At 47.5% G+C, this 11,750-nt stretch overlaps 1 protein-coding gene across 8 annotated transcripts in view; it reads left to right on the plus strand.

Annotated features, from left to right (window-relative positions):
• The window catches only part of RABGAP1L (RAB GTPase activating protein 1 like), a 592,969-nt gene extending 587,716 nt beyond the window's left edge, over nt 1–5,253 (plus strand). For 7 of the 8 annotated variants that reach the window (XM_040984290.1, XM_040984293.1, XM_040984294.1 and 4 more), the window contains 3 exons: nt 1,873–1,944; nt 3,802–3,999; nt 4,820–5,253. In XM_040984290.1, the coding sequence (XP_040840224.1) occupies nt 1,873–1,944; nt 3,802–3,999; nt 4,820–4,975 (426 nt within the window). In that variant the 3' untranslated portion in view covers nt 4,976–5,253. The remainder of the gene's footprint in view (nt 1–1,872; nt 1,945–3,801; nt 4,000–4,819) is intronic. The other variant, XM_040984298.1, reaches the window with a different exon arrangement.
• Nucleotides 5,254–11,750: the final 6,497 nt, after the last annotated feature.

Below are 11,750 nucleotides of genomic sequence, written 5' to 3' on the forward strand. Positions count from 1 at the left end.
TTCTGAATATCCAGTATTTTTTTTTTAAGATTTATTTATTTATTGGGAAGTCAGATATACAGAGAGGAGGAGAGACAGAGAGGAAGATCCTCCGTCTGATGATTTACTCCCCAAGTGACCGTAATGGCCGATGCTATGCCGATCCGAAGCCAGGAGCCAGGAACCTCCTCTGGGTATCCCACACGGGTACAGGGTCCCAAGGCTTTGGGCTGTCCTCAACTGCTTTCCCAGGCCACAAGCAGGGAGCTGGATGGGAAGTGGAGCTGCTGGGACCAGAACCGGCGCCCATATGGGATCCTGGTGCGTTCAAGGCTAGGACCTCAGCCGCTAGGCCACGCCGCCGGGCCCAATATTCAGGTTTTTTTAACGGGTTTTTCTCTCTTTTTTTTAAGATTTATTTTATTTTCATTAGAAAGGCAGATATACAAAGAGGAGAGACAGAGAGGAAGATCTTCCATCCAATGATTCACTCCCCAATGGCTGGAGCTGAGTCAATCTGAAGCCAGGAGCCTCTTCCGGGTGTCCCACGCGGGTGCAGGGTCCCAAAGCTTTGGGCTGTCCTCGACTGCTTTCCCGGGCCACAGGCAGGGAGCTGGATGGGAAGTGGAGCTGCCGGGATAAGAACCGGCGCCCATATGGGATCCCGGGCGTGCAAGGCGAGGACCTTAACCACTGCGCCATCGCGCCGGGCCCAGGTGTTTTAAAGCGCTCGTTTCCACCAGCTCCTGGTGCCTCTTTGGTGCCAGAGCTCAGGGCCAGCACTGTGACGGGCTGTATGTTGTGCAGCTGGCCGGTGCTACAGGAGCACTAAACTCTGGCTACTTTTCTGTTTTCTCGTGATCATCACAGCGTAGCACTCCTCAGTCATGAGGAAACTGAGCGGTTATGCAAGGTCATGGCGCTGGGACGCAGTAGAGCTGCAGTGATGTTAAAAGCCGGGGTTGATTCTGGCACCCAAGCCTTAAATTTCCGTGCTGTGGTTGACATACCTCTCAATGAGTGTCTTAGTGATACTGCTTTCTAGTTCTTTAGTTTTATTTATTCTGCTACTTCTAACAATTTATTCAAATGGCTGAGATATAAGTTGTACACACACACACACACACACAGATCTGCATTTGCTAGTTCACTCCCCAAATGGCTGCCATGAGCAGGGGCCAAACCAAGAGCCAGGAATTCCTTCCAGGTCTCTCCTGTGGGTGAAAGGGGTCCAGGGGAGTGTACCGCTTCCCACTGCTGCCCCGGGAGCACCAGCCCAGCCGTGAGCTGGGGTCCAGGGGAGCACCAGCCGTGAGCTGGGGTCCAGGGGAGTATACCACTTCCCACTGCCATCCCAGCTGGGAGCTGGACCAGAAACAGAGCCCCAGGACTCTCCAGCACTCTTACATGGGATGCAGGCATTGAAGGTAGCAAGTTGACCCACTGTGCTACTCCAGCCCCCTTTTCTGCTCCTTCTTAAGGGAACTCTTGGGATTAAAAAACAGAGTCTATTACTGGAAATAGACGATTTCTGTGGTTCCAGATTTTCCCATCGGATTCGCAGCCCGTCTTGTGCAGACGGTTACCCTGTGGAGCTACATTCTGTAGGTTGATTCCAAACTGACACCAGTAATTCATGGGAACCAGTCACAGGCTGGTGACAGAAAGAAATTGAATCTGCTCCATGTCTGCTTCTACTGATTAAGAGGTGTGCCTTACACAAGGGCCCTGCTGCTCACCTGGCGATCGCTGGCATTGGCGGGGCTGCTCATCTGAACCAGTTCCCTTAGGATGCATTATACTGCAGTAATACTATGAATGGATAAACAATTATATGCACATGTTACAAGTCACTCTTCTTTCTAACAGGTAAACTCTTCTCCTTTTCCTTAGATTTGTTCCCAGCTAAGTACCAGGCTAGAGAAGCAGCAAGCAGCCAGCAAGGAGGAACTGGAAGTGGTCAAGGTAAGGCGTGAGCCAGTCCCACGACACAGCTCTATAAGTACCTGGAAGTATCCTCCTCCTCGCTTTTGAGTTAGAAGATTTAGAAGTTACAAAGAGAGCTAACCCATCTCCTGCATGGGGTGTGACTCCGAAAGGCTGTGTTCCCTGAACTCACAGGGGATGTCACAGCCAGGTGGCACTTGGGCGTCTGGGAGACGGTGGGAACTAGAGAATCCCCGGAGTTGGTGGGACTTGGTAGGAGCGTCCTGGGACTGTCATGAAGGGTCAACAGCATAGGCAGCAGACCTGGGCTGCAAACATCCACGCTGAGTAGCCATGGGTTCTTCAGCCACAATTTGAGGTTTGTGCAACACTGTCTCGGTACTGGCCCCTGGTGGTGGAAGTCCTTCCGTGGCTGCTGTGTTTGAATAACGCAGTTGCTTACGCGGTAGAAGCAGATTGGAATCCCTGAGAAGCAACGTTGAGCACAGTCGGCTGCTGTGACTGTGTCGCAGAAACCGACACCATCCTATCCGAATGCCTTCTGTCTTCAGACTAGTAAATAAATGTGTACTAGACAATTTAGCATGCCTGGGTGCATTGAGCAACTTTAAAAGGCTGTTTTAACCTTGTTCAGCTTTGTTGCTGTCTTCTGTAACATATAGATGCCCCGTGTGCCTCAGAAGGTCGCTTTGCAGGCTAAGTATGGAAATGTAGAAAAAGTGCGTAGGTTAGTTCATGACTTCTAACGAATACGGATGCTCGTGTCCCAGCCTGGAAGTGGGAACCTTGTTTGGACCTGCTGTTCACAAGCAGGGATATCTTCTTTCTTATTTTGTGCTAGAAAACTTGAATCTGAGATTATTGGTGAATACAGACTTCAGTGACCTGCCCCAAACCCACTGTGGCTTTGAGACAGTCCCTGCCCTCTGGTCACCTTTGCACAAGTACTGAACACTCAGCTTTTTCCATGTACTGTGTGTGTCATGTGTGCACAGACTGCGAGGCTCTGATGAAATTTCTCATCATCAAATCATTAGCCACCCAGAACTAAAGAGTTTATGGAAATACAAATGAAACAGGATTTACGTCGACTATAGGATAAAGATTCTATGAGCACCTACCATGCACGTAGCTGTAGACTGTCATTTGCTAGCAAGCTACACGGGAAAAAAAAATTAGAGTTTCGTTGGGAAACAAGTGACATATGTACTTGAAGCACTGAGGAATCAGTTTACGAGTGCCGAGTTGGGCCCGCTGACACTCGTAGAGAGAGCACACTGGGAGAGCCACAGACCAAAGGAGACGTGCAGAGGAGGCTGCGGACGTCCCTCAGAGGGACAGAGAAGGGGTGGTGAGGGTCAGGGGCCACACCTTGGAACGGGCACTGCGGCATCAAGGCAAGGAGACACACGTGGTTAGGATGTGTTGTACGGAATCGGGGAAGATTCGGGGCGAGCAGGTGAGCCTCCCTGATGCCGGGCACGACATCCGAGAGGCCGGCATGCCTTCATCCGCGAACAGCGATGACGGCCGGAAGCAGCTCTTACATAGTTGCTTTAGAGTGAAATGAAATGTTACACGTTGAGCATGATGGGAGGGGGACTGGGCGACATCTGCTGAGAGTGAAGGTAGCACAGAGTTCCCAGGACAGCTTTCAAGTGCATACCATAGTTTCTTTGCCTGCAGTCTTTCCAGAGATATTTCAAGAAAAGGGATCGCCTGTCGTGGGTCCCGGGCCTTGTGCTGACTGTGATCACACACAGTGACCGTCAGAAATGCCGCTACGCTTCAGTACAACAGGATGACACCCTGCTGTTGGAGCAAGTGATGTCATCCGTGCAGCCTGTGATGTGGGTTCTCTCTTGGCTATTTCAGGGCAAAATGATGGCTTGCAAGCACTGCAGTGACGTGCTCAGCAAGGAAGGCACTCTGAAAGTAGCAGCCGTGAGCAGAGCGGACCAGGGCATTGAATCGGATGACGAGAAGGACTCACTCAAGAAGCAGTTGAGGGAGATGGAGCTGGAACTGGCACAAACCAAACTGCAGTTGGTGGAGGCCAAGTGTAAGATCCAGGTCAGTGTCGGAGCTGCTGGCCCGAGCGCTCTAGTGCTTGGCGATGCGGCTGTCTAGGGCAGACGCCAGCATGGTGCAGCCAGGGAAGGGTACCCTGTAGTCTGTGTTCTGCATGGTCACCTCACAGCAAGCCCTCGCCATTCTGAGCACTGAGAGAAACAAACACATCAGTTTACAGGAAATTTCAGTTGTCGCAGTTGTGTCGTGTGAGACTTGAGGCCCCTGTGTCCCCTGACGCTGATGCCCCCACTCTTTCCATTAGAGCTGCTTTCCTCATCAGCATGTTTGCCAGATCCTCTGCCTCTGCTCTCTGTCCCCATACTTGGTGGATAACACAGACAGCAGAGTGGCCCAGCTATTCCTGTATTGATCCCCGGGCCCCCCGAGATGGAGCTGGTACCGCTCAGCCACATGTCAGCGATGGACCTCGAGTGATCTGGAGGGCACAGGTGTTCCCTTTGCAACTGGAACTGTCAGAATTCTGCCCAGCCATGAGTTTGTATTTGTGTTTGTGGTTTTAAACGTGTTATCTCAAGTTGCAACCTAAATTTCAGGGGAAAAGAATCAAATGAGGCTTCATTTTATTGTTCAGAAAAAAATACACAGTCATGGTTTTAATGGCAACTTATTTGAGCTCTCAACATTTTCCTTGCATTAAGAAACCAAATAAATCTCTTCTGGGGGTTGTGGGAAGAAAGCTGTGGCAACTTAGCCCTGCGATTAAAAACAAAACAACAAGCCTGTATTCTCTCTCTGTTTCTCTCTTTTGCTGGCAGAGGAAACGTTTGTGTAACGTAGATAATCTTCTTTCTTTAATTAGGAACTTGAACATCAGAGAGGAGCCCTTATGAATGAAATCCAAGCTGCAAAAAACTCTTGGTTTAGCAAAACCCTGAACTCCATCAAAACGGCCGCAGGCACGCAGCCGCTGCAGCCACCGGCGGCCGGCCAGCCAGCCAAGGAGAGCAGCACATAGCTGAGCCCCGGCCGCGCGCGCACAACGACCAAGGCAGCCGAGGCCCGGCTCCCCTGCAAGGAAAGTAGAGGCAGCCGGAAAACCAGCCAGAATCTCTGAGTAGCTCTCACTCTTTCTTCTCCGACAGTTTCCAAAGGAATGCTACGGCAGCCGACCTGGTTCATGTTGAATGCCTACTTTCTAGCTTGTCCACAGAAGGCTGTGCTCGGGTTCATTATAGTATTACACATTATTTTGTATGCCTGATGTTTAGTTGGAAATAAGTAATTTAAAACTCAGTGCTTTTTGTTTAGAGCTAATTATTCATAATTATTTTTATTTCCTATATAAAAATGGAGACATCTGTTTTTCCAAGTTTGAAAAGTGGTTAGGAAGAGCTCTGTCACGGAAAAAAAAAACAAAACACACACAACAAAACTACAAACATTGAAACCTGGAGCTCTTAACTTTTCAGAATTTATTCAGATAAAGCACACTGCGGGGTAGCCACAGGCTTCCTCCTGGAGGGGCTCCTGGGGGTGATCCGGCTTCCTCCTGGAGGGGCTCCTAAGGGGTGGTCGGGCTTCCTCCTGGAGGGGCTCCTAGGGGGTGATCCGGCTTCCTCCTGGAGGGGCTCCTGGGGGGCGATCATTCTGTCTGCAGGCAGGGGCAAAGTGAGATGGAGCAGTCCTCAGAGAGTTGGTCTATTTGTATTTTCCGTTGGGCGCGTCTGGGAACAAAGTGCCAGGACTGATGGACTGGCCAAAGGGCCTGCGATTCTGAGCGCAGCAGGAGGCTCTGCCACTTCCTGAGTCTGAGAGCAGCTGTGACTGGGCGCGGGTGAAGGCCTCTCCAGGGATGCCTGGGCACCGCACTGCAGTGCTGTGCTAGGGCGGCCGCAGGTCCAGCGACAGAAGGCGTCACGGGTGCTGGCCACGTGGGCTAAGAACACTAATGGACCACAACTTGGGTAAGCGATGTTGTCTTAAACATCACCCTCATTCAAGGTTAGGCAGCTTTTCTGATCTCTGTGGCGCCCTAAAAAATGTGCTCTTGGTACCTGTAGATGAAGAAATAAACACATTTGTAACATTTTTGATTGAATAGAAAATGTTTATAGAAATACTTATGTCTTGGAAAGATAAAACTATTGCTTAAAAATGGTTAGAAATATTTTTTCAATTATATTTAACATGCCTATATAAATATTCCTTCCAGGAAAAGTCTTTGAAAGGGACAAAATCTATTCTCGGACTTTCTGAGCTATCTCGGAAGCCTTTGGTTCCCTCGCATAGGCCGGACGACTGTCCGCTGCGTGCAGTAGCAGGTGCTGGTACTCATCCTTGGCTTCGCTGTGGAACATATTGTTTGTGAAAGATTGTAAACTCTAGTGCCAGAATGATTCGCCCCTGTGCCATATGTTACGATTATAAGGCGCCCTTCCAGGTAAGAACCAAGTATGAGCCGTCTCAAGGCCCGGAGGGTGTCCTCCCCGTCGCCCATGGTACAGCCTTTCCTCTCACGCGATCTCTCAGTCCTAAAAACTCCCTTCACCGTTCATGAAGCTGAGCGCGTTGTTAGCTACTGACTCATGCGCCTGACGAATTTTACAGAAACTGCTTTCCCCCTTGTTGTGACATCTCTCTTCATCAAACTCATTTTCTCTATATCAAACCGGAAAGTGACTCCATTCCAGGTCTCTGTGTTAACTTTACATTCCCTACATGGAGATTCAGATTAGCTAATATATATATATATATTTTTTTTGTAAAATAAGACAGTGAGAAAGTTATATCTAAGACAGTCATTTTTATAGATGTCACAGTGTAGTCTGTTAGCTTTAGTGATAACTGTATGCTTTGGTTCCAAGTACAAGTCGCCTTAGCAGCCGGTCGGCTAAATTCAAGGTTCCTTTGTGAGCCTCATACTTCCACACAAACTCCTTTACTTACAGAAAACTCCTTTGGGAGGGAAAAAAAAATGGCTGGCGGAGGTCAAGTTCTCCTCAGGCCTGGTTCAGTGTCTTGGTCCCTTTGCTTTTTTTCCTTTAAGCAAAATCACTAGCTCCATGCATTCCCAAAGTCTGATATCTTTTGAGGATTCTGTTTAACTCTTTGAAAAGATCATGAAATGTCTGGATTCGGCCCCCCACCCGCCATGTCATACCTGGATGCTCTGGCTGCCTCGAGCCTGTCCTGTCCTTTACCGCGGCGTCTCTCAGCTTGCAATCCTGGGACTGGACAGAAAAGTCAAAACTTGGTTACGTAACGTGATAGTTCACACGGTATTGCAGTACCAGTCCTGAGTCCCTCACGCTCACCATTGGCAAACTCAAACAGCCCAGCATGACGTCACAGCCTTGCACTCATTCGGAGATATTTGTGAGAATTTCAACAGTTCTCTAAAAACACTGACAACAATTTTTAAAAGAAGTTTTAAAATATTCTAGAAACGTTCATTCTCGTGTTTTTCCACCCTTTTCTAGGATATACATGGATATGTAAAACAGTGTGTGCGGAACCTGAGTTGTCACAGGTCTTTTCATTAGATTCTGTAGAATAAATGAGGTGAATGAAATTCGTTTCAGTAATGAAGTTCATTAGCTTTTGAGAATCTTGTTTAACACTTTCTTTGAAGCTGAGAGAAAGCAGGCTCAATTTTGCAGTGCCTATGTTTGCTAGCTGCCCACATCCTGGGGTGTGTCACAATTTGATTATATTTAGTTACATGTAATTTAATGCAAAGAAATTCCCAGTTACCTTATATGCTGTAATACGAGTGCCTATCAGAAACACTGATATGAATGTCATATAGGCCCATGACCTATCTTTCCATATAACCAATCTCTCGTCCCCTTTTCCAGCTATCAAAACATTTCTTCTTCATTGGCTTGAATTTCCCCCAGGAAGGTAGAGCAACTTTTATAATTTAAGTTAGGATATTTAATAGCACTCATCTTGCTTTATTAAAAAATACATTGATTTTATTGATTTTCCTTTACTCCCTACTCCATGTTCTTAAAACATTTTTGTTAACTGCTGTTCATGTCTTAGCTTAAGTCAGAAAACGAAGAAGATTCTGAAGTTAGAGCAGAGGAGATAATGAAGTCTTACAGGAGTCAGCCAGTCACCTGGGATGAGGCTCCATGGCCCACCGATGTATGAGACGGAGTTTTCCTTGAGCTGACATCAGTCCCCTAACTGTTCGCCAGCCACAAGGTGGTGATGCGATTTCAGGACCGTGTTGGGGGCGGGGCGGGGGGAGGGTGTTAACAAAAATGCTTCCTGTTTGCTTTATCTTCTGAGAAAGAACAGCTTCAGCTATTCCGCAAGATGATCTTATTTTGTAATCTACCCTTAAACTCTAAACCAGCTCCCATTCTCTTGCTTTTGTTGCAGTGAGAATGAGCGAGTTCTACTTGACCAGCACTGAGGGGGACGGACATGTGCGCATGTGTGTGACAGACTGACTGACTGACTGACTGACTGATGGAATTTTTCCAAGTATCCATACAACCAAATATTGAGATTGCAAGTCATAGTGATCAAAGCTGAAAGACCAGGTAGTAGCTGGATGGCACATTCTCTGCCGACTAACCAGTTACAGAGTTCTGGCTCAGCACTGTGCTGATGGTCGTAGTAATTTAGAACGATCCCAAACCTGTTTCTTGTCTCATAGTGGCTTCCATATGACCCGGGTAAGATCCCTTACCTTGGTGACGTCCTTGACTTTTGAAAGCCTCCCCAGTGAGAATTTCAGTGGGGACTATACCTCAATACAAGATGCTGATATTGAGTTAAAAACGAGGAAAGTGGATGTCTTTAAGCTGTTGGTGACAATGGCTAGCTGTCCGGTGTTCCCTTCTCAGTTCCTTACCTAAAAGACTGCATATACATCAAGCTTCTCAGATGAATTGGCTGCTTGCTATAAAACATCTTCGTGAGTATACCCCATGAGGCCGACCTGCACCCCTGGCTTTGTCATTCTGAAAAGAAAAAGCAATCACTGAGTCCAAAGTGAGTATTTTAAGCTCCTTTGTTTTTCACTGGCAGTGAACAGGCAAAACCTTTTCTGGTAAATAATAATTTTTAATAGTTATAGATTCTGTATGGAATGTGGAACATGGGTTTGTGAGACTATAAATGCATCAAGATTCTGGTATCAGCAAAGCACAAGAATAAAGTTAGAGCGCGCCCAATAGCCTTTTGAATCGGTTCCTCAGTGTTTGGTGTTTTTTGTAACTCATGGAGACCAAGTCCAAGAACAGTTTCTCGGACAGCCCCAGTTACTTTTTTCCAACCCCTAGTTCTCCCTTGCTGAGGAGGTAATAATAATTGTACACTATTTTTATGAACTCTGATTTTCCCACCTAATGAAAACAGGTGTTAGAGAGTAAGAGTTGATTCAACAGTGATGACTACGAACAATGCAGTGAACGTCCTTGATAAACACTGACAAAGTCGATGCTTCCGTAATCCCATGTGTTATGTATAGTACACTCTATAAATGTAATGCTTGTCAAGAGAAGTGCAATTTATGGAACATTGTCCAAATGTTTACTTTTATAATTGTTCTAAACTTGAATTGGATTAGTATCTTATTTTCATGTGTGAATGAAACCTTGTGAAATAAATAAATGCAACCAAGAAAGTGACAAAGTGACTGTGTTTGTGAGTCAGTGATGTTCTCGAAGCTTTGTGTTGCCCTGTTGGTCCCACTTAATGGTAATAAACATTTGTTCTGAAGTCCATATATGTCCATTTTTTCTTTCTAGTTGATTTTATTCTGAATCATAGTGTTTTGATAGCACTTCTGACACTTAGAAACACACAGGACCCAGCGCAGTGGCCTAGCGGCTGAAGTCCTTGTCTTGAATGCGCTGGGATCCCATGTGGGTGCCAGTTCTGGTCCCGGCGGCCCCACTTCCCATCTACCTTCATGTTTGTGGCCTGGGAAAGCAGCCAAGGATCACCCAAAGCCTTGGGACCCTGCACCTGCGTGGGAGACCTGGAAGAAGTTCCTGGTTCCTAGCTTTGGATCAGCTCTGCTCCAAACATTGTGGCCACTTCGGGAGTGAACCAGTGGATAGAAGATCTTTCTGTCTCTCCTTCTCTCAGTAAGTCTGACTTTCCAATAAAAAACAAATTATTTTCTTGAAGCATCTGGGTAATGCTGCGTTCAGGCGGCTGTTGCATGGTGGGTAACACATTGCAGACACTTGATGTCCAATTTGCACTTGCCTTTTGTTGTGGTGACCCAATCCTGAAAGTTTAGAGTGGTTAGCCCGTGTTGGAATTCATCATGGATTAAAAAACATTGACCAGGGAATGCCATTTGGCCTAGCAAGTAAGAGGCATAATATTCCTGAGTCCCATACCGATTGGAATCTTGTGTTCAATATTCAACTGCCTCTCCTGAATTCAGTTTCCTACTAATGCAGGCCCTGGAAGGCAGGGCAGGTAAGTCCCTGGGTTGCCCTGGCTCCAGTTCCTGGCTCCCAGCTTTAATCTTCAGCCAGCCAGGCAGTTGGGGAATGAACCAGCAGATGGCATACTTTTAGTTGCACTACCTCAAACGATAAAGCCAAAGCTGGCCAAAGCACAGTCTGTGTGTGTGTGTGTGTGTGTGTGTGTGTACAGACAGACACCCATTGCTGTTCAGTCTTTCGGCTCATCTACCCATCTCCTGCAGATTCTGCATCTCTAAGTCTTGATTAACCTGGTCTCTAAGAACCTTTCCGGTATTATCTGTGAGAAGTGATTTCCATGGTGATTTGACATACTGTGCAGTTACAGACTCAAAGATGAGCACAAACCCAGTGGGCTCAATGAGTATGTAACACGCCAGTGTTCAAACCAGGGAGAATGAGATTGCTTCTTTTTTTTTTTTTTTTTAAAGATTTATTTTTATTATTTTTTATTGGAAAGGCGGATATACAGAGAGGAGAGAGAGAGAGGAAGATCTTCCATCCGATGATTCACTCCCCAAGTGAGCCGCAACGGGCCGATACTATGCCGATCCGAAGCCAGGAGCCTCTTCCGGGTCTCCCACGCGGGTGCAGGGTCCCAAAGCTTTGGGCCGTCCTCAACTGCTTTCCCAGGCCACAGGCAGGGAGCTGGAAGGGAAGCGGGGCTGCCGGGATTAGAACCGGCGCCCATATGGGATCCCGGGCGTGCAAGGCGAGGACTTAACCACTTGCGCCACCGCGCCGGGCCCGAGATTGCTTCTGTGAATTAGGACATGAAGCTCAAGAAAGGTCACATCAATCACTACAGGGCATAGTAAAGAGTTCTAAGTTTATTTTCACACAATCTTTAAGCTTGAGGAATATTAGGTGTTTTTAAGCAAAGGGATATATGATTTGAAAAGATTGCTCTGGGGCCTAGCGCGATAGCATAGTGGTTAAAGTCCTCGCCTTGAATGCACCAGGATCCCGGCAGCTCCACTTCCCATCCAGCTCCCTGCCTGTGGCCTGGGAAAGCAGTCGAGGACGGCCCAATGCTTTGGGACCCTGCACCCGTGTGGGAGATCCGGAAGAGGCTCCTGGCTCCAGATTGGCTCAGCTCCAGCCATGGCAGTCACTTGGGGAGTGATTCATTGGAAGGAAGATTTTCCTCTCTGTCTCTACTCCTCTCTGTGTATCCACCTTTCCAATGGCTGACAGCTCTGTGGAAACTGAGCTGTAAAGACCCAGTGGGAGGCAGAAAAGACCAACCAAAGGCAAAAATGCACCAGAACAATGAATGGTGGGACCACATCAGATGCACTGCCCTGGCACCTGCAACCAGACAGGCCA

Source organism: Ochotona curzoniae, unplaced genomic scaffold (assembly GCF_017591425.1).
Source record: "Ochotona curzoniae isolate NIBS_2020 unplaced genomic scaffold, NIBS_Ocur_1.0 contig_4105, whole genome shotgun sequence".
Lineage (NCBI taxonomy): Eukaryota > Metazoa > Chordata > Mammalia > Lagomorpha > Ochotonidae > Ochotona > Ochotona curzoniae.